The sequence below is a fragment of the Camelus bactrianus genome, chromosome 2 (genome assembly GCF_048773025.1).
Source record: "Camelus bactrianus isolate YW-2024 breed Bactrian camel chromosome 2, ASM4877302v1, whole genome shotgun sequence".
Taxonomy (NCBI): Eukaryota; Metazoa; Chordata; class Mammalia; order Artiodactyla; family Camelidae; genus Camelus; species Camelus bactrianus.
The window spans coordinates 84,298,009-84,322,014 of record NC_133540.1 but is presented as its reverse complement, the minus strand read 5'-3'; the positions used below and the strand labels follow the sequence as shown (position 1 = coordinate 84,322,014).

The window sequence follows — 24,006 nt, the reverse complement described above, 5'->3', positions numbered from 1 at the left end:
AAAGGCTTGAGGGGAGGGAGACCTTGAGAAACATCCCTGTTGGAAATCAGTGTCTTTTTTTGGTTGTTTTTCTGCTTACAGATAAGGTGGTTTGTGGCTGTTTCTGTCTTCTGGTTAAAGGCAATGGAATACTGTGTGACATTATTTGTTCTTGTTGGTCTGTACAGTTTGGAGATTCAGACTTACACATAGAACCCTTAACTTGACTACCCTGGGTATAACCTAGATACTGTTTTAAACATAAACCAGCCTTCTTATAGGGAGGAATGTGCTTCAACTTAGGGCTAAACTTCATGATGTGCAAAAATAACACACTAGCTGACATAGTTGTGGGAAGAAAAAAAACTTATTTTTGTATCTTAGATTACTCCAGCACAAGTGAATAATGCATTTTAATTGGAAACACTGCTCTGTCAAATTCCATCTCTTATAACTTGACTTATGCCCATGAGATTTATCACTAATCTAATAGTATCAGACTGTTTCTTCTGTAATTGCTGCATTCACATTTGGTCAGCCTTTACCATATGAAATTTTCCTTTTTCTTACATTACTATTAACGATTTTCTCTTCTATGCATAAGTAAGGGTCTTGCATAGATGGTCAAAGAAAAGTCACTATAGTATTGGTTTTCCAGCTAAGGAGATGCTAATGTAAGAACAGTTTTAATTATAAGTCTATAAAATAATTATTCACATTGAAAATGAACCAAAAATGTGGAAGACTTTCCCCCCAACTTTTTAGTATTCTCTTTAGATAAATAAAGCCTACTATGTAATGTGCAACTGTAGCATTATTCTAAATTGAACTTGTATCTTCTTGACCGAAAGGCTAGCATTCTGTCTCTGCCTAATGTAAAATCTGCAATATCTAATAATTGATATTTGGAATTGCTGATATAAACATGGACTTGTAATACCCAAGAGAACCCAGCTTTTGCATCACAGCTTTGTAAGGTGAATCTCTTAGTTATCAAACCCTATCATGTTCAAAGCTAGAATTGTGGCAGATTTTAAAAATTCTCCCATCAAACATTTCCCAGTTGTTTGACATAGACACCAAACAACATATTCTGCAGACCGATGGCAGTCTGTTTTCTACAGCTTTAGCTAAAGATAATTTCCTAGGCCCTTTTACCAGTATTTACCAAAATAACCACGCTCAAAAATCATTTTGCACTACATACCTGGGCAAGCTGAACTACAATTCTGTTCATACTAAATGCATCGGAACACACATGAGGACACAAAGTTGAAAATTCCTCTCTAGGTCTAGCAAAAGGATAGCTAAAGAAACAATCCAGCCTTGAAACTGACTGCTGTCAGATTCTATTAAATAAATGTACATTGGCTCCTGTTTCCGAATAGCAATTTTAAGAGGATAGGCTCTTAACTTCAGTTTTATTTGTGAAGTGTTATCTATCCTTGTTACTCACTGACGTAGAAAGCAACCCAATTATACTGTGCAGTAGAGCACTAAAACCATCAAACACAAAATTAAAAGGTGAATTTTAAAGATATTTGAACATAAGGGATAAGTAGTTTCAGTTTAATAACATGCTGCACGGAGAACAGGTCTAGAGATACTACCCGTAACAATTTACTGACAAAGTTCTCAGGGGAATGAAAACGCTCTCCTTTGTCCTTGCTGGGAAATGTACTGCTGTGGACTTCCCTGCATTTCTTCTCCACAAGGTCTTCAAAAGTTGTGAACTGTGGTGGGTGGCAATGTTCTAAAGCAGAAAAGACATCAAATCGGAGGATAAGAAATTTGACTCCTCACCTTGGCTGTCTGTCCCTAAGTTCCATGACATCATATTTGTACATTTTAGTTTGGTAATCTATAAAATTAAAGGTCAAGATTATGTCTAATGTCCATTCTGGCTCTAAAACTTCACATTAGCGCCAATAAAAATCATTATTACTGACTGCTAGTGGAAAATAGTGGGAAAATATTGGAAAAGAAGGTGATGGAAAAAATTCTGGCTACTTTACCAAAGTACCGTAAAGTCTCAGTACCCACATCTCTTGGCATCAATCACTTCATTTAAAACATCATTTTCTCACACAAGAGGCTGTCCCCGTGAAGCTGTACATCATTAATATGGATGTTTTTCTTTTAGATCTTCCCCAGAAATTTGTTCATTTTCCCCTTGAGGTACTTCTTTTACTCCCCCACATGAGGTCACTTTTGCATGGATATAGATATATTGTAGATTGGCTCCGCTAGCACTTGTGAGAAAACTAGTAGCAAAGAAGAATTGCTGTTGCAACTTATGTCTTAAGAATCATTTTTTCCAATTAAAAAGAGTGCGTGATTATTAGAAAATACAGAAAATATAAACAAAAAATGAAAACCCCACATGACTACCACCTAGAGAGAGCATCCCTTTCTTCTGACGTTTTCACAGGGAGAGAGACTTTCTCAGACGGAACTTCTGAGTTTTCACTCACTCCTCTGATAAGAATCAGGGAGTTTGGAAGAAAAAACTGAACTTAAGAATCTCTGGCCTTTTTATACCTCTCTTTTGGAAATTGCTGCCTGTAGGGATCATATACTCTGTGTTCATAAAAATTTCGTGAACTGAGTTGTTTCCGTGTAATTATGTGGGAAACTCTGATTTAGGAATAACTTATAGCAAATCCCCTTTCCCACAGCCTCAATCACATTCTCAAACAGTTTCATCAGTAATAAAGCTAATTTAAAAAACTGAAGTATAGTATATAGTTCATTTACAATATTGTGTTAGTTTCAGGCATGCAGCAAAGTTATTCAGATATATATTATATATATGTGTGTGTATATATATATGTGTGTATCTATTCTTTTTTCAGATTCTTTTCCGTTACAGGTTATTATAAGATGTTGAATGTAGTTCCCTCTGCTATACAGTAGGATCTTGTTGTTTATCTACATTATATACAGTAGTTTGTATCTGTTAATCCCAACCTCCTAATTTATCCCTCCCCCTCTCCCCCCTTTGGTAACCAGAATTTTGTTTTCTATGTCTGTAAGTCTGTTTCTGTTTTGTAAATAAGTTCATTTGTATTTTTTTTAGATTCCACACATAAGTGATTCATATTTGTCTTTCTATGTCTGACTTACTTCACTTAGTATGATAATCTCTAGGTCCATCCATGTTGCTGCCAATAGAAATACTCCATTCTTTTTTATAGCTGGGTCTTCTCATTCTTCTTTATCCATTCATCTGTTGATGGACATTTAGGTTGCGTCCATGTCTCAGCTGTTGTAAATAGTGTTGCTATGAACATTGAGGTGTGTGATTCATCTTTTTGAATTAGAGTTTTCATCTTTTCTGGATATATGCCCCGGAGTATATATACATCTGCTGTGAACATTGGGTTGCATTATGTTTTCAAATTAGAATTCCCTCTGGATTATGTCCAGGAGTGGGATTGCTGGATCATATGATAGCTTTACTTTTAGTTTTTTAAGGAGCCTCCATACCGTTCTCCATGGTGGTTGCACCAATTTACATTCCAACCAACAGTGTAGGAGGGTATAAAGTTAATATATTGACGTCTATATGCCCTCTGTATCTGTCTCTAAAGAGCTCCGAACTCAGGTGGACAGAAAGGAAGTTATTATTATTTATAAAACTTTATAGAACCCAAATTATCAACATGTCAGCATATTTTTCTATGATTTTTATTCATTCATTCATACATTAATTCATGCATTCATTATGTTCCACTACTAACTAACCAGTCTGCATAAAGCTAATAGTCCTGTATGAAAAATAGATAAATACCAATCAAGTGACTTCAAGGATGATAAGTTGTATGACTGGGAAACCTGAGCAACTAGGGCAAATATATCAGAGAGATCTGTCTAACCTGGGCCAGAGAGGTTTCCTATGGGAAAAAGATTAAGTCAAGACCTGAAGAATGGGTCTTATTTAAGCAGAAGATGGGCAGGAGGGGTCGGGGGAGGTCAGGAAGAGTTGCAGAAATCAGTATTCACCAAAACCAAAAGGAAACAGAGAGCCTGGCCGACGTTCACTGTGCTAAAATCTAGACATGGGAGGTAATATAGCGCAGGGAAAGCTGTATATAATATATAGGCATGGACCAAATCGAAAAGCACCTTTTAGTCTATAATGAAAACTTGAATGGTACCCTAATGGCAATGGATGTTAAATATGTACTGATAACCAAACGTTATTGTTTATGGAGTTTTTTTATTCAGCATTTTTAATTTACTAGCAATGAAATCAATGTAAATTTATATTAAACCTGTATGTCAAAATTTTTCCTGGTGACTAAATACTATTTTATATCTACACCAAGTTATTTTGAGATTAGTATCACAATTATTATTTGTAGGAATTTGGTTTACTATTGACTTCAGTTATCGGTGCATAGTTAATTGCAAGTTTTTTTCTTTTGAACTCAACATAGTGTTTTCAAGATTCTTCCATATGCAGGTAGATACTATCATCTATTTAACAATCATGATAATGAAATACTTCGTGAATTCTCTCTGTGCAACAGCCATTGTTCTAAATACTTTACAGGGATTAACTTATTCTACACTTAGCTCTTGAGGTAGGTATTATTATCCATGTTTTACAGAGCTGCAACAGAGAAAGAACAAATAACTGCCTGAAGTTATGACAGAGCAGGACCCAAACCCTTCCACAGTCTCCCCATGTACCCGGGCGTGACAGCTGCTCTTTGGTCCAGCTGCAGTGGTCATCATGTGAATATTTACCCATTTTCTAATGACTTAAGTTGTTTCTATTTTTTTTATTACAGATAATACTGTAATTATATGATGAGACTTATACATGTCTCTTCAGGCACATATATCAAGCATGTACATTTTGAATTTTACCAAATCTTATCGCTTTCCAAAGTGATCAAACTAAAAGAGTGTCCATTGCTCCACATCCTCATTGATACTTGGCTTTGATAGACTTTCTAAAATTTTTCAGTCTGATGGTTGTGAAGAGACATCTTGTTTTAATTCTTTTCTCATTTTTTTTCAAATGTTTACAATGTTATTAACCACTCAAATTCAGCCTCTATTTAATCCTGGTTCAGGTTACATATAAATATGGCACTGGGTCTCCCTGGGCACTCAAGAACAAAGACATTTTATTTCTTTAGAATCCAAAGCAATGCTGTAAAGAAATATAAGCCAAAGAGCTCAAGAGGAAGTCAGCTGTGTAGTATTCCGTGTAGCTCATCCTTCTTTAAGGCCGAATTCAAATGTATCTCCATTGATTTTCTTTTTTTTTCTGGCTTTATTGAGATATAATTGACATATTGCATTGTGTAAGCTTAACATGTACAACTTGGTAATTCAATTTATGTATATATTGCAAAATGATTACCATAGTAGGGTTAGTTAGCATCTCCATCACCTCACATAATTACCTTTTTTTTTTTTTTGGTGGTGAGAACATGTAAGATTTACTCTTAATAAAATTTTTAAATATGTAAGACAATGTTGTGAATTATAGTCACCATGCTGAACATTAGATCTCCACAATTGGTCAGTCTTATAACTGGAAGTTCATACACTTTGACCAACATCTCCCCATTTTCTCCAACCCCTAGCAAGCATCATTCTACTCCATTTTACTATGAATTCAGATTTTTCAGATTCCACATAGGAGTGAGATCATACAGTATTTGTCTTTATCTGATTTATTTCACTGAACATAATGCCCTCAACATCCATCCGTGTTGTTGCAAATGGCAGGGTTTCCTTCTTTCTCATGACTGAATAATATTCCAATGTATTTTTACACCATATCTTCTTGATTCATTTATCTGCAGATGGACATTTAAGTTGTTTCAATACATTGTCCATTATGAATAATGCTGCAGTGAACTTGGGAGTGCCGCTATCTCTCTGAGATAGTGATTTCATTTCCTTAGGATATGTACCCAGACATGGACTTCTGGATCATATGGTAGTTCTAAATATAATTTTTTGAGTATCCTCCATACTGTTTTCCATAGTGTCTGTACCACTTTATAGTCCTACCAATATCCCCTTTTCTCCACGTCCTCACTAACACATCTCTTGTCTTTCTGATACCTGCCCTTCTAACAAGTAAGGTAATATCATATTCTTTCTTTTCACTCTTTTCATTCTTTCTCTTTGTTCTCTTCTGATTGGACACTTTCATAGGTCCTGTCCTCCACTTCACAGTTTTTGTCTTCTGCTGGATCAGTTCTGTTATTGCAGCCCTTTATTGCATTTTTCATTTCATGTGTTCTTCAGCTACAGAATTTGTTTGGTTCTTTTTTTATGATTTCTGTATCTTGGTTAAGCTTCTCACTGTATTCACGTGTCGCTTCCATGATTTCACTGAATTATCTTTCTGTGTTTTCTTATAGCTCATTGAATTCCTTTAAAACAGCTATTTTGAATTCTTTATTGGGTAAATCACAAATATCCGTGTCTTTCGGGTCAGTTACTGAAAAATTATTGTCTTCCTTTGGTGGTGCCATGTACCCTTAATTTTTCATGTTCCTTGAAGTCTCGTGCTGATATCTTCACATCTGAAGTAGCAGTCCTCTCCTCCAGTGTTTGCTGACTCACTTCAGGACGAAACCTTCCAGCAGCCCTGCTCAGGTTTGAGGTTTTTGCATACCTTCTGTAGATATATCTGCTTCACACTTCTTTCTCCCTTTTGTAGAGTAATCCTTAAGCTTAGATACATTCTCTTGATCCTGCCAAGCCAGGCCAAGTGGTGACAGTCTGCCTTTTGTTTTCCCAAGGACAGCGCTAAATGCTCAAGTTTATGGTCTCTCCCAGGTCTACATATTTGGGTCAGCTTATTGTACGTGCCCATTAATCTGCAGATCTCTCTCTCTCCAGTCCCTGGAACTCACTGGGAGCTGGCCACGGGATGGGTAGGGTGTGTGTGGGTGAGGCATGTGGAGTCCTGGGGGTCCCAGTGGGCCAATTGGGGAAATCCGCAGGTAAATCTTCCCTGGTGGCTTATAGGCAGGCTCCCAATGGAATCTGTGATGCAGTAAGTAGGATCCCCATCTCTTCTGAGCCCTGGCTGCTGTTCTCCCAGCTGCTCATTGCCCCTGAGTCATGCAGGTCATGACTCAGTACTCCAAACGAGGCAAGAGATGAACAGGCCTTTTTGGCAGCAGCCGGGGAAGCCAGGCACTCACTCCCAGGCTCTCGTTTTCCCCCACAGCAGAAAACACAGGCCACAAAGGTCTCATTGTGGGACTGAGCTGTGCCTCCTGGGGGAAGGGTGGCATGGGTAAAGTCAACCTGTTCCTCTTACTGTCTTCAGTGTGTCTCATCCCTGATGTCTTCCCAGTGGTGTGCTGGAACTTCCCGCTGGACTCCTGGAGCTCCACTCAGGCTGTCTCACATGTGGGTGGGTGACTGAGTCACTGTTCTTCAGGGGCTCCCGGTCCAGGGCCCAGAGGGCCTGGAGCCAATTCACAGGCCTCTTCAGCGTCCAGAAATGGGACTGAAGTCTGCATGCCTATAACTTGATGCACAAGAGGGTGAGACTCCTCCCAGGCCCCTTGGTATACAGTGTTGTTGATGGAAACAAAGCCAAACAGGGCTGTAGCTGAACAGTCAGGGGTATGAAGTTGTTTCTGGGTTTACAGCCAGAACCAGGGTTCGTGAGGCAGCTGCCTGGGTGCAGGCCTGTCCCTGACTTCTCAGAACAGCTCTCTCCCTTCCTAGACTGCACTCGGGTTTCACAGTCTCCTAGTTGGATCCCACACTTAGCACAAAGGCACTTCTGTCCATGGGAGGACGACAAATTGTTGTAGTTGAGGGGAGCATACATGCAAAGGAGGCCTTATCCATCTATTCTTGCTAATGTCACTCTATCTTGTTTTAATCTGAATGTTCTGATTACTAGGGAGTTTGAGCATCTCTTTTTTACGTGCTTACATATCATTCACTTTTTCATTTTCCTTGTTTGTTTTTTATTGGGTTGTAGTCTCTGCACTGATTTTCAGAGTTATCTATGTATACTTGCATATTCTTTGGCTATAATAAAATTAGATATAAATAATTAAAAGCTGAATAACATATCCTAACCATTTGGAAACTAACAAAAATACTTCTAGATAAATCTTGTCAGATGAGACATAAAAAAGAACAAAAAAACTCTAGAAAGAATGAAAAATAGTTTTTAAAACAATATGTAGCCTTGACTTTATTAGTAGAAATTACAAAAATAAAAGAACAGTATTTATCTAAAGAAATTAGAAAAATTATCAATAATATCAATCAAAATAATAATAGTGAAAGCAGTTAGGAAGATGGGATGAATAAAAAGTTTGTCAAACAGAAAAAACAATACATTTTAAAAAGCTAGATCTTTGAAAACATCAGTAAAATTATAAAAACTTCTCTTGAGCTTTATTAAAGACAAAGGCAAAAGAACAAAATAAGATAAAAATTTTATGTAATAAAAATATTACACTGCATTAAAATAATTTATAGAATATTATTTGTACCTATGGCAACAATGGCAAATATCTAGATGGATGACTTCTTAACACTTCAATTTAACCAAATTTTTCCCAAAAGGAAATAATAAGCTCGAGTAGACTAGCAGAAGTAAATGGAAAAATAATTCAATGATAACAAAACAAGATGGTTCAGAGAAGAAGTCTACTGTAACCTTTAAAGAGTAGACAATTCCAAAATTATTTAAAATAATCTAGGCCATAGAAAAATTCAGAAAATTCATCAAATTACTTTTAAAGTAAACCTTAATATAATGCTGAAAGCTGCTAATAGAAATAGTAATATAAATATATATTCAATCTCATTTATATGGATTCAGAAAATATAGAAGCAGATTTTTAAAAATTATCAAATAGAATATAGTAATGTACTAAAAGACTCCTAGACACTTCTAACAAAGCACACTTCTAGATAAACCTCAGATTCAATAAGATATAAAAAGAAAAATCAACAAGGACTTGTTCTAGGAATACCAGAGTGATTAAACGTCAGGAAATCTATCAACAGTCTATTACATCAATAAATTAAGAAATATAAATTACGTGATTATGTACTAATAGATCATTTTAAAAAACACTTAGTATTATTAATAAAAAATACATACACAAGAAACAGAAGTAAAATAAGTACTAAAAAGGACTTTACACCCCAAACCAAGCAGACTATTCTAACTACAATGTTGTAAAGACTCTTTCATTTTAACCAGAAATTTGATAACCATGCCTGATAGCATTGTTATGTTTGATCATTGTTCAACTTTGTCTCAGTGGATTATAGTAAGTATAGAATGGCAAAGATATTGTATATTTAGTAGAAACATTGAAAAGAGCCAAAACCATCTTATTCCAAAAAAAAATCAATATGCTCTAGTAAATAGCTACTATAATTCATTTAACAAATTAGTTAACTGGTTGTTCAAAACATATTACCTTAAAAAAGTAGCCTTTCTTAATATGACAATAAACACTTGGAAATTAAAATGAAAAAAAAATTCATTTTACAGCAGTAAGCAAAATATAGTGTTTATGTAGAAATACATTTAACACAAAAGATAGAATATAACACATAAATTACATAAAAATAAAATCCTAAGATTTTTTTAATCTGAGAAATTGAATAACATACCATATTTATAGAAGGAAAATTTTAATTATTTAAATGTCATCTCCCCAGATTAGTATATAAACTTAATATAATTGCATTTAAAATATGGATAGACAAAAGTTCATTCGTAGAAAATGTTTCCAAAGCAGGTAATGGAATTTGTTTCAGAATACAGTAAAAAGTTCAGAGGAAGGACTAAATGCCCAAGAAGAGCCAGGAAAATTAAGAGAAAGGATAGTGAAAAGATATGCTTTTTAAAATATCAGAATACTGTATGGTAAACATAAAGCAATTTGGAGTTGCCATAGACATGGATAAACAGAGCAGAAAAACAGAATCAGGAATATGGAAATATAATATGAAATTTTAATACATGACAAAAATGATATTTGTTTGGTGAGGAAGAGTGAACTATTTAAGAATCCATTAGGAAGAAGTTAAAGTTGGCTTACTATCTTATAATATATTGAGATTTTAAGTAAGTTTTAAAAAATTCACTTGAATTAAGTACAAACATTAAAAATTTTTAAAATGAGAAAATTCCAATAAAATCTAGATGGCTACCAGCCCAATCTAGGGAAAGGGAAAATCATATTAATCAATACCAAACTCTTAAAATTCACATAATAAAAATTAAATATTCTAACTATAAAAAATAAATTGAATATATATAGTAAAAGTTATGAATTAAGGCAGTAAAAATGTGGAAAATATTTGTTATATGAGTTAATATCAATAATTTTCAGAGAACACTTACAAATTCTTCAGAAAGACAAATAACCCACCAGAAAAATGATCATAGGTATTGATTAAACAATTTATATAAGAGAAAATCCAAATATGTGAAGAATATAAAAAAGATACACAATTTCACAAGTTGTTAAGAGATTCAAATTAATGTAATAATTAAAAATTAAAGAGTTACAGCGTCTGTGGCTGTGAGGACATGCATAAAGAGTAGTTTCATAATTTTCTGGTGAAAATGTGACTATTTGTAATACTTTAGAAGCAATATGGCAAGTACATAATTTGAAAGTATTTCTACCTCTTGAACTTAGAAAATACAAATATTTATAAACTATTATAGCCTTGTTTTGTGAGAAAACCAAATAAATAAAGCCCCCTGGAAACAAAGTAAATGTTTATAAAAGGAGGATAGGTTGAATTTATTGTTTTTTATTTATCCATATCATATTGTACAGACATTTAAAGTTTTATTTTCATCTATTATAGTTGCAGTGGAGGATTTTTCACCAGGTAGTAGTGCATAAGCAAAAGAAGATATGCATTTTTGGAAAATGGTGACAGAAAGATTGATGTGCACGTGTGTATACAGAAGCATGTTTGTGTATGCGTATATGTGAATGGTTATGAAACCACAGGAAACTCCAGAATGATAGAATGCGGTTGCTAACATGGATCACCTGTGATTTGGAAGCAGAGGAGTGGGCAGAGTAAATTAAGAAAGGAAATTGAGGAATTAAGAATTTAATAGCAACAGAATATAATTTGGGCATTTATATCAAATTACATTCATTTATATTTTTAAAATAAAATATTTTTACAGATAAAAAATTATGCTAATGAAAAGTTAAAAAGGGTGTATTTAACTTTATCAAAAAAGTAAAAGTACCATTTTATACCATATTTTAGTCTTTCTTAGTGCTCAGACCCAGATTATTCTTAAAAATCAACATACACAGATACCATGGAACCTGCATGTGTATTAAAATAGTGAAGACAATGGTAAATAAAGGGCTTTTTCAAAATCTTTTCTCCCACGTGAAATGAAAAACTATGTACAGATGGTTCTTTTAGTTAAATTAGAATCAGGGGAAAGGAGAAAAAGAAAACCACAAAGGAAGAATGGTAGCTAAGGCTGAAGTTTTAGCAACTTGGCTGAGCTTTCAAAAAGATGCAGGAGAATCTGATAGGGTCATGGAAATGACATTTTCACCAAACAAGTATTTGCTGAATTTCTACTATGTGCCAGATCGTTCTAGGCACTGAGGCCAGGAGTGAATATAAAGGTACAAAGTTCATCTCTCATGGAGCTTAGATTCTCCTACTGGAGAATAAGATCATAAGGAAGTAATCACAGAAATGGAGGTGGTGTCAGGTACCAGGTGGGTCCAGTTACAGATCAGACGATGCTGTGATGACAAGTGGCACTGGGAGGCACACCAGCCCTGCAGCTGAAAGGGTAAAGAGTCCCTGCTTGTGCAGCTCTGGCGGGCTAGATTCACAGGCAGGCAGGACAGCAAGTGCAAAAGCTGAGCCTGGAATATTCAAGGCTGGAGGGACCACGTGAGGACAAGAGGCATGAGAGTGAAGCATGAAGTCAGAGAGAATTTGTCAGGCTTACAGACTGTAGAACCTCCAAGGCCCTCCTTCGGTAGGAAAACTTAAAAAATTAAAAGGTTACCAAAACCTGGATAATTAAAATATCAAGAAAAGCAAGCTTAGGACAGGGGATGTGGGCAAGTTATGGTCTGTCTTCAGCAAGCCCCACAGGGCTGCTCGTTATAGAAGAAGCATAAATTGCATTATGGATCAGAAATCATTTGAGGCGGCTTCCCACTGAAAGTACAGACAAAAGGAATCCCCTCAGAGAGGCAGGATTCCAGCCACAGACTTCCAAGCCTGAAGGAGCACTGTGATATAAATGTCCCCCGCCAACCCCCAAGGACAAAAAGAGTCCTCGCAAACCTGTTGAGGATGGGGAATTCCAGGAGATTCTGAGTAAGGAGCCAAAGGAGGTATAAGGCTGCAAACTCTGCTATAGGCTCTGCGTGTAAGGATGGGAAGCTGTATTCTTAGAGAGCCCACTGTCACTTCAGTACCAGTGTGCCAAGATGGCAGGGACAGGGAGTGAAATGGAAAAGGAAAATTCAGAAACTTTAAATAGGTACTTTAAATTCTATTCAGTTAATTAAAGTCTTTAAGTAAAGCCACTGATTGAGATCTCCTACTTTGAAGGAAAGAAGGAAAGTTCAGAGAAACCCTGGGTACTGCAGGTGTCTAAATTTTGCAAGGAGACAGGACGTTTGAGATGACCCTCTCTGAAGGAGGAAACAGTCTGCAAAACTGACTGATCCCTGCCGTCCTCCCCCAGGTCATATGAGAATCATCAGGTCATGAGCAACCTCTTCATCTGAAATTTTCCCTTACTGAGTTTTATGTTAATGCGCAATAAGCTCTGGTTTAGACAACTATTTAACTGGCATTCTGGTGCGACTGAATTCACACAATGTTTATCCTCTTGTTACATTTTCTCTAAATATTCCTTTTTTTCAGACAATACTTAAGTTTCTTCTGTCTGTGGCTGCAAATAGCAATGTGGTTGGGACCAATTTTTTTTTCCACTAAGAGAAATCATGTGGATTATTTTCACTCAGAGTCATAAAAATACATATACCCAGACCCAACCTCAGACCCACTGGTGTCCAGTGGTGGGACTCAGAGACAGGCATTCGAAAAAGCTTCACAAGTAACTGATGTTTCCTGCTTCTGCTTATAAGAAGCTTCATCAAGCCAGTAATATTTATTTCTTCCTAAGAATGCAGCTTTTACTTAGGGAAATGTGGCATATGCAGAAATCACTACTTTGATTGTAAGTTGCCATCACCATGAATGTGGGGGCCTTGCAGTATAGAATTTAAGCATGTGGACTTGAGGGCTATGTGACTTCATTATCCTGATTCTTTGGTTTAGCACATGTATTTACTTTGGGCCAATTCTCTCCAAACCTCAATTTCCTTATCAACCAAACAGAGACTGTGATGTACCCAGTTTCTAAAACCATGAGGATTACATGAGCCACCACTCACAAAGTTACAGCCTGCTGCAGGTTGGCCATCACTGTTTCATCTGGCTTTGGGAAGTTGTTTCCCAAAGCAACCAGAACTGTGCTAGTCTGGTATGCTTCGTAGATCCTCTAAGAGTTTTGAAAACAGAAGTCAACTGAGATTTCTGTTTTCTAGTAGAAGATGCCTTAGTCTGCAGTTGCCGCGATGGAACCCAGATTTTTTGCAGGCACGTGAATAAGAACTTTCAACAGCCCAAGAAGAAAATAAAGTAAGGAATCTACTCTGGAAATATTTGTAAATGTTAAATTTTCAGTGGCAACAAAGAGAGATCCAATTTCTTGGCATTTCGGGTGTTACTTTGTAGTTTTTTTCTTTCTTTCTTTAAGTTACTGCTGTGGTGTGATTTGGGTTGTGCTGCTATTCGGACGCCCCTAGTGTACAGTGTCTGCCTGGTGTGCTTTGCTGTGACGGAGAATTGCATCTGGTTTGACAGGGAACTGAACAGGGCTTGTCTTCTCAGTCTTGTGTGACATGGAGATACATGCAGGTTTTGTGCTGCCCTGACAAACTCTGACCTTTTTTGTGTGTGACGGCAAGGTTGGGGAGGCATCAAAGAGTCATTCATCACATGCTTGAGGCTCTGACCCTCCCATCTCCTGGTACCTGTCGCACACTGTTGGAGCTAGCCTGGTAATGGCCACCTGCACATGTAGAAGGAACTTCTCTGCACTTCGCTCATCTCCCCTGCTGGAGACAGAGAAAAGCCTTAGATTTGTCAGAGATGGGTGCCTTAAAGAACGTCACTGTGCATCTGCTATGTGCCAGATGCTGCAGCCAGCACAGCCGTCCACAGCATCCCATTCATCCCCTGTAATAGCCCACTGGTCACACAAGATACTGATTTCTTAGAATTTTCAGGGCCTTGCCCAAGGCAAAACAAGGATATCTGAGCCTTCTCACTCTGGCTCATCTGCCCTCTTACCATAGACAGGGAAACCTAGAGGGGTGAAAAGATTTTTAAAAGCATATTCTAACTCATCCTTTTATATTTGAGAAATCCTAGACTTACAGAAGTTAAATGATTTGCCTCAGGCACAGAGTCAGTCAGAAGCCTGGCTGGGAAGAAAACCTGATCGCTATTTTTTTAAATTGAAGGACAGTCAGTTACAATGTGTCAATTTCTGGTCCCAGTCATGCACATACATACATATATTCATTTTCATTAAAGATTATCACAAGATAATGAATAGAGTTCCCTGAGCTATACAGAAGAAATTTTTTAAATCTATTTTTATATATGGTGGCTAACATTTGCAAATCTCAAACTCCCAAATTTATCCCTTCCCATCCCCTTTCCCCTGGTAACCATAAAATTGTTTACTATGTCTGCGAGTCTGTAAGCCAGAAAGAAAAAGAAAAATACCATATGATATCACTCATGTGGAATCTAAAAAGAAAAAGAGGACACTAGTGAACTCAACTACAAAACAAACAGACTGATCTCTTCATTTTTATAAATCTTGTATCTCAAAATTCTGCAGGGTCCATGAAGGACATAAGACCCATTCAAAACAGCTACCTGTTGTGGTGACCACTGTAACTCGTTGCTGGGGCAATATATTTCCATCTGCCTTTGGTTTGATAGTGAACTCTTAATGTTCTGCTTCAAGGTAATTGGAAAATTCATTTGAGCCAGTTTATCCCACTGAGCTAGGACTTTAAAACTTAAGTTAATTAGGAAGGAAAGAAAAATCAGTGGCCAACATCGAGCTAATGCAAGCAAAAAATTCATGTGTTTAAGAGAATAATTTCATATGATTATTAAAGTCTTATAATATAGATATATTTTAGGAAAGTGAAGTAATACTTATCTTTTAAAAATATGTATGACAGTTTTAAAATGTTCACCTAAAATCAATTCCCCCTCTCCACAATAAGGAGGGTAGTATTTTATAAAATGATTATTTTTAAATATATGAAGTTTTGAGGAACAAAGGTATTCTTTTTCTGTCATGATTAGAGTGGAAATCCATTTAATGCAACATAGTGAAAAAGTTTGTGAATATGTATCAGAGAGACATTTGCATGGAATTTTTCATCAAAAATCACAAACACATCAGCCAGGAACAGCAAGTGAACTAATATTGCAGGAGCAAATCATTCACTGGTTACTAGTAATTTCTATCTACACATTCTACAGCCTTTGACATCTATAAAAGAGAATACTAACCACAGTGTGATTAACAGGAGCTGTGAGGTAAAAGAATCCTAAAAATCAACAAATTTGTAATACATGCTTTTAAATACTTCGTAATGTATTCACAAAATCCTCAAGAATAAAAATGTCAGATAAAATAAATAGATAATAGATGAAGACAAAAAATAAGTCTGAGATTCAAACTCTCCTAAAGGTATCTGTAGACATCAAGAAAATATGGCTGATAGGAAGATCTTTTTGGATGATGTGGTTTATAGAAAAATTTTTATGTTGATTAAAAAAAAAAGCAGAAGATAGTAACACGAGTAACACATTATCAAACAAAAATGAAAGCACATTTTATTATTACAATACCTACTTTTTAATAGTATTAATGTATACCTTTAAAGACAGTGCAAGAACTCTTCTTAAATGATTGAGAGAAGCTTTTAACAGATAAAAGGCTCTAACAGAACTCTGCACACAATTGCCATTCAACTTTCTATCTTCGAGCATTTCATAGCACTTTTGTAAATTCAATCATAACTTAAGAAATTATTAAGATAACTTTACACAAGCTATTTTGGTTTATGTAATTAGGGTTGAAGCTGGAAAGAGAACTATGTCCACATTTTCCAAACCACAATTTGCCCATCTTCCCCCTCATTCGTTGTTATCAACTGAAAACGATTTGGATGAACAATGGGAAGAGAAATTTAGACACCTGGTTAAAATAACTTTGACTACTTTGATCAGAAAAAAAAAATCAAGCATATTCTTTTAGCTTATGTCATCTTAGATTTAAGACTCTTTAAAATAAATAAATCTGAAATATCTAGTCTTGCTGAGGAGAAAAAAGGGATAAACAAGTGTATCTTTTTTTCTTAGTTTATAGTTCTACCTTTAATAAAAATTACAGTGCACAGCAGAGAATTTTCCTGTTTTCTGACACCAGACCCTATCTTTGGCCAAGGGCTGAACCACTGGAAAATGCCTGGAGGTTTGGCAGAAGAGAGGCAAAACTGGAAACCGTATATCACCACGAGGAATCGCTGAAAATCTCTCTAGCTGTCTTCACTGAGGGCTCTGTGCTGTCCTGTCCTAAAAGAAACCTCATTTTAGCCTTTCTGGCAGATAATCATCACAGATGAAGAGGGTAGTTTAGAAAACTCAAGCATGCTCTTCAAGGAGATTTCAACACAGAAGTTATACCAGTACAGCTCTGGAGAGGTTTTCTGGAGAACTTTAAGCACCCCCGGTCCCTCGCCCCATCCCAGCTCTGCGACCCTGGGAACAGACATCCACGATCCAGAGCTTGGGCAGAGAAGCCCCCAAAAGTCAGGCTGGTGACCAAAGCGACGCCCTCCTGGACTGTGACTCCAGAGGGTGCTCGTGTTACTAGCAAGGGGCTGGGAAAGGTCGAAAGAGTAAAGTCGCAAAACCCAAGGTAACACTCCAGTGGCTAACACAGATCATCCAAGCCAGCGGCGAGGGCTGCGGACTCCCGCGCAGCCGGACGCGCGCCCTTACCTGCACACCACGCTAGGGCAGAGCCGCGGCGGCGCTGGGAACCAGAAGCGTCCCCGCTGAGATTCAGCAACAGGTTCCAACGATCCAGCCCCAGGTCTGCCACCTGCCAGCCACCTGCCACCTCCTGGCGGCTGCGCTGCCCTAGGGCTGGGCGCTTGGGGCTCTGCGCTTGCTCACCGCCTCCCTTTCCCTCTCTGAAGTAACGTCACCCTCCAGGGGGCAGCAGCCAGCAGTTGGGATTCCAAAGAAGCTATTCACGTCCTGCTCAGGGACATCCGAATACTTTCTTGTGAAATTCACAATCCGCATACAGCAAAGGAAAGTAAGCATCATCAGTATGACTAGTGATTAAGCCTCACTATGCCTCTGGTTTCCTTGTTTGTAAACTAACGGGTGATGTTGATTGTAGGCACTGGGTAATCTGAGAATTAAATGAGTGTGTATGTGCAAAATGCCTGGAATGGTTCCTGGCACATGTTAAGTATTCAATAAACGTTACCGCTTTAACGTTCTCTTAGGAACGAGGAGTTCAGTGCAGGCTGCAGGCTGCAGGCTGCAGGCTGCGACAACAACCAACCTTCCCCTTCTCTAAAGTGGACGGTGATCTGTTAGCTCTAATAACGGACTTTTAGCTTGCAAGAAAGTCTCTCTGGAATTCTGGAAGTGTGAATTCATATTTTAATTAGAAGGGGAAAGGAGGCAGCCACAGTGATTCTAACAAGAAAATGTGCTTTGTTGGAGGTCGCTAAAATGTAACGTATTAATTTCGAGGTTTATACAATTATGAGAAAGGGATAAAGGTACTTTAAGAGAGTAACAGGGATGAGGTTAGGTATGGGGAAAGCCTGTGAAGGGTCTTTGCATAAGTTATCAGGTCTGACCCTCACAGCAGGGAGAACTATGGTAACTAGGGTAGATTTGCTAAGCTGTAGTGTGTAATCATTTCCAGTCCACACCAAGGCACTAAGTGGCTTGCTCATTACACAGAGGTAGTTCTTAAATGACAAAGAGGGCTGCAGTAGCCCAATTCAGTTCTCTCACTAGCACATACCTCTGACTAAATCACTGCAACTTGTTGGATACAGGAAACAGTGGCCTGGAGAAACCTTATTAAAATAGGATTCCTTGGTCTTGGATTAAGGTTCTAGATTCAGATGTGTGTGTGTTTAAACCTGAAATATGGCTCTGTTGAGGATCCAGAAAGGGCTATCTTTTCCAACCCTTTACCAAGTTCATGGTGGATATATTGGTCACACTTCTGTGACTTTTATCAGGATACCCCAAGGCATAGAAAGTCTCGGGGTGGGGGGGAGGCATTAAATAAAGAGGTACTAGTAAGAGTCAAGGCTTAGCTTTATTTCCCTGAACTACTTCTAAGACGAGAAAGGCATTCTATATCTAATCTGAAATTCTCAAATCAAAATGCAAAAAAAAAAAAAAAAAATTGTGAACCCTCACCCCATATAATCCCACTCACACTCACCCCTGGGAAAAATAGTTCATCAAGATGAATTAGGAATCCTAGCAATGCTTTTGATCAGACAGTGAGGTAATGTCTAGCTTGCAAGAATTCTATTACAAATTAAAAGACACACAAAACTCGCCATGTAATAATCCTTAAATTATGAGTCACCTGCTGTATCTTACAAAACTTCACACTGTGAGAACTATTGTCCTGGTTCTTCTCCCCACCCCCACACCATTGGTAGTTTTAATGGAGGATGTTTTAAGTGGAGATTCCGACTCAGTAGTGTTGAGGTGGAGCCAAGAGTCTGCAGTTTCTAAAAAGCTTCCAGGTGATGCAGATGCTGCTGGGCCACAGACCACACTTCTGGTAGCAAAGTCTTACATAAATGAGTAATTAACCAAAGTCACACATCTAGTAAGTGATAGAAACAGTGCTGGACCCCAAATCTGAGCCCCAAGCTTTTGTGATTATCCGTTATGCTGTGCTGCAAGGAAAATTGAAATCCACTCGCATAGTTCAAACACAGAGGGGGAGGCTTTGATTAATAGCATGATCATGACTGCCTGGGTGTGCTTAGAGTTGGAGTGTGTCAAAGCAACGTGGAGGTTAAGCATCTGGCGTAAACTGGTGCTTAAAGACTCGAAAGTTTCCTATCAAGGAGATGGTAGTCAAAGTCAATCAAGGCACTTTCTAAACAAAATATATTTGACCTTTTTGTTGTGTTACTACAATGTGATAAGTGCTTTGCTGAATACTATGAAATAATGTTAATAAATCAAGGAATGATATCTTTAGACTTCCTCCCTGCTTATTATCTCTTTTGTGTTGGACTGAATCTTAGAAAAGAATTGCAAGTAAGCAGTTAGAAATTATTCTATGTCGGCAGCTTATTACATTTAAGCTACTGCCTCTAAAAGAAAAAATCATAGTTTACCAAAACTCTAGTAACAGTTATGTGGCAGGTAAAATTTAATCCATTGCTTCTGGAAAAATATATTATTGTGTTATGGTGAATGCTTAGGAAATCAAAACCTTAGAGTTCTTGGATGATACTCAGAACTACAAAAAAAGCATTAGAGTGAAGTTTTTTTTCATTCAATACATTTTATTACCTCTAAAAAATCTATGTTTCTGGGTTTTCTGAAGTACCCATAACTTTTGAGAATTTAGCTTAATCCATTGCACGTAAGAGTGAATTTATGTTGTCAATTTAGACTATAAGATGCTATAATCATCTAAAATGACTAAATCCATTTATCAGCCTTCTGCCTAAAGGCAAGGTTTCCACTAGGGTAAAAGCCAGAACTTGTCATTCTCGAAAGTTTTTCAGTTTTAACTCAGGATGACTACTTACATAAAGTCCAGAACTAAAAGCAGTCCAAAGGCAATCTAAGTGCTATTAAACTCAGAAACGATGATGACCAATGACCTAGAAAGGCAAGTGTTAGATTCTAATAGTGTTACAATGATAACTCTCACTTTAACAATTTGCACAATATGGGTTCCAAATAGCAGATCACCTGGAGGGCTTTTTAAAAATGAGATTTTGAGGGTCAGGCCCTTAGAAGTTTTCCCAGATGACTTGAATGATTAGCCGAACTCTCAGAGGTTTGGGAACCTCTGAAGATTGTTTTTACATCTGTCCTCCCAATAACTCTCGGGGGTAATCAGGACAGGCATCACTTGCATATGAGATGAACGTGGAAGGATGGGACTGCAGCCGCACTCCAAGCTGCCTGAGTTCACACAGCTGACGTGATTTGGAAAGGAAACTAGAATACGTTTTCTGACTCCAGATCTAAGGCTTTCGCCTTAACATTTTGAGCTGCCTAAACTAAGCTATTCCTTTGACAAATGTCCTGATGTAGAAACCTGTAAGAATGGGATGTGGAAAAGAGAATATAATCAGTGGTGCTATCACTAATCAACATGCTGTTATTTGTATGTATTTGATTTAATTGCAGTTGGTTTATTTAAGATAAATTTCTTAAAGCACTAAAAAAAAGCATAACTTCTATAAAAGGACCATATCTTGAATACCGTGTTAATTACTCCCTCTGATGTGTCATACACACTGGCTTATCTATTACAGGAGATGGCCTGTGCCATCTTTCCTCCCATGGTTTGAGGACTATGGCTGGGGACCTGAGGTGGGGGTTGTGGGCTAACTGGGCGTGTATGGGTCCCTGGGGCCAAAACTAGCTGAGGAGAAGGAGCTTTACCTAAACTTAGTACAGCAAATCCTAAGAGGAGAGCACAGTTGAGGGCAGCAGGAAGCAGGGTCAGTTAAATGGGGAAGAGAGTGTGGGCAGGGGATTTTCTGTCGTCTTAGTGAGAGAACCATATTAAAGAAGAGGCAATAAAAATGGAAAAGAAGGGGTGGGTGGGATACTTGAGAAATAGGTACGCACTGCAGGAACTGGCAATTGGGGCAAGGTGGCAATTGAGATTGTGCTAGATTTAGAATTTCAGTAACCAGAAGATGCTAATGCTCTTGGCATTAAATAACGAAGTCCAAAGACAGACATGCCCCTGGAGACAATATGGACTTAGTCTTAGACACGCTGAATTTAAAGTGAATTCAGGAGAGCCAGATGGTGATACCAAGTAAGCAGCTGAAAGATGGAATTGGAGTGTGCCAGCAAGATCACATTTCCAATTTAGGTTTGGGGCATCTTCCACGTGGACGTGAAAACTGCAGCTGTAGGAAGGAGTTGATGCAGCAAGGGAAAACTGGGAGGAGAAGAAGCCTGTGTGAAGAGCTTTAGGGGGTGCCTAGAAGGTAGGAAATGAAGGCAGCCCTGGAAGACAAACGAGGATAACTTGGAGAGACGTGGAAAGAATGTGTCTCGTTTTATGAAAATCAAAGTAGGAGAAGTTTCAAAAAGGACATACTAAGATCAGTGTCTGAAGAAGTCGAACGAGCACTGAGACAAGGCCACTGGGGACATAGGTGACGAGAGGTGGGGCAGGGCGTCGAGTTATGGGTCAGAGCTGGATGAAGAGAGTAGACTGGAGAATCGTAAGGAGATCTAAGTGATCAAATGGTTTGGTTTTCTCTTTTTTCTAGGTGAGAAGGGTAAGGGAGAAAGAGTTTAAAACATTTTTAATTAAGTTGGATTCTTTCTTTTCTAAACATTTTTATTTTTTTTATTGAAGTATAGTTTACAATGTGTCAACTTCTGGTGTACGGCATAATAGTTCATACATATGCATACATATATTCCTTTTCATATTCTTTTTCATTATAGCTTACTACAAGATAACTGAACATAGTTCCCTGTGCTGTACAGTATAAACTTGTATGTCTATTTTATATACAGTAGTTAGTATCCGTAAATTTTGAACTCCCAATTTATTCCTTCCTACTCCCGTTCCCCCTAGTAACTGTAAGTTTATTTTCTATGTCTGTGAGTCTGTTTCTGTTTTGTAAATAAGTTCGTCTTGTTTTTAGATTCCACATATAAGCGATATCATAATGTATTTTTGCTTCTCTTTCTGGCTTACTTCACTGAGAATGACAATCTTCAGGTCCATCCATGTTTCTGCAAATGGCATTATTTTCACTCAAAATCAATGTCCTATGACCTAGACCTAAGAATCTCACCTGTATACGCATGCATCTGTACAACTCTACCTGGGATGTCCCCACTCCAACCTGTGGATACATATGTGGACTTATTAAGTATTTCCAGTTTTAGAAATTATCTTCTAAAATGGGGCATATTTAATCTACAAAGTAATGGAAAAGATATTTACTGTGTCATCTCAATAAACTCAGTCTCTATTTCAGTAATTCTGCGTGTATTTCCAGCATGTGTGCACATGACTGAAGAGCAGTGATTGTGCAGGGGTTTGCAGATTAATATATATTAAAAAGATGGACAAAGCAGTTCTTATCCAGGTAGCTTGTTGTTTTAGTCAATGATTATAGCATTATTTGAAAGAAAGGGGTTATGCACATCAAATTTTGGTTTTAAACATCAACAGTGTAAACTAAGTATTTGTGTTGATATTGTTGTTGCTTTTATCCCTGAATCTACCAAAGTGCCATAGCATAGAACCCTGATGAGTATTTAACAAGTGAATAAGTAAGTGTACATAAACACCTGATTTTTAGCAGTCTTAAAATTATCTTGAGAAGATAACAGACATTAGTAATGTGATAACAGTCAAGCCAACAAACCATCTTCTCGAACTGGCCAATATCATTCCTTCAACAAGTATTTATTGTGCGTTTGCTAAATTCCAGAGTATAGCAAGCAAAAAGAGTGTCCCTCCTTCAGGGCTCAGAGGCAGCAAAATGAATAATTACCTTCCTGTGATAGCTACTATAATAGAGGCACTGTGGGAGGATTTAACAAGATTTTCTAAATCCTCCAGGAGTCCAGGCAGGACCCCCTGGGAGAGATGAAATTTTGGCTATTTGCTATTGGAGTTCTTACCATATCAAATAATATTAAAGTGTCAGTAAGAAATTGTTAGGCAAACACTTGTGCAGAAAGAAAGTATTACAAGAAGATAGAACAGCATTACTTGCAGGTACAGAGGATTAAAAAAAGACACAAAGTTAATATTTATTAAATGTAAATAAAGGCCAGGAAATTTACAAAGTACATTATCTCATTTCCTCACAACTAACAATTCTCTATATTTCTTTTTTGGTAGCTGAGAATATTCAGTCTCAGAGAAGTCAAACCACTTTCTTAAAACCACACAGCCAACAGTTGAATTGCCAGGATTTGAAATCAAGTCAGATTGAGCATGTAGGCCACATGCTTACCACTAAACTATTCAACACCTGCATTAGAATAACTGAGTTTAGCAAAGCTAGACTCCAGTGTGTGTCCATTAGATAGTACAGAAAAAGACACTGGTAAGATAGATTAGGGCAGATGGTAAAGAGCTGAGTTTGCTAAGGATTTGGAGATTTTGTTTTTCCTGAGAGTAATAGGGAGCCATTGAAGATTTAAGCATAATAGTGACATGGTTGGGTTGGTATTTTAGAATGATTGCTTCCTATAACACATCGAGCCCACTGAAGGGAGAGCAAGCCTAGGGGATTACATCAAAAGATGTTGACCCAAAAAATGAGAAGAACTGAACTAAAGAGGTAGCAGCCTAGATTGAGAGATGAATGGGAGACTCTTCGAAGATTTGGGATGTAGGATCAATATAGCTTGACTCGTTAGATGTAAAGTATTAGTAAGAAGCCTTTAAGATGCCTTAGATACTTCTGCCTTAGTCAGTTAGGTAGTTTGTAGTGCTGTTAACCAACAGGAGAGACACCACAAAAGGACCACGTTTCACCAGAAGAAAGTGAGGTGTTTACTGTTATGATTATCATTATTATTACTATTATAACTATTATTATTATTACAGTATAGTTGACTTACAGT

The 24,006-nt window shown here is 37.4% G+C and overlaps 1 protein-coding gene across 7 annotated transcripts in view; it reads right to left on the bottom strand.

The window, feature by feature from the left end:
- Window positions 1–17,282, bottom strand: part of NPFFR2 (neuropeptide FF receptor 2) — a 58,212-nt gene extending 40,930 nt beyond the window's left edge. For 3 of the 7 annotated variants that reach the window (XM_045506127.2, XM_074344786.1, XM_045506126.2), the window contains exon 1: window positions 17,140–17,282. Coding sequence is in view for 2 of the 7 variants with exons in the window: in XM_074344763.1 (XP_074200864.1) it covers window positions 13,988–14,037 (50 nt within the window). In the remaining 5 variants the exon portion in view is untranslated. Of the gene's footprint in view, window positions 1–13,987; window positions 14,160–17,139 lie in introns of all 7 variants that reach the window. The other 4 variants (XM_074344763.1, XM_074344767.1, XM_074344788.1 and 1 more) reach the window with 2 other exon arrangements.
- Between the last annotated feature and the right edge of the window lie 6,724 nt (window positions 17,283–24,006).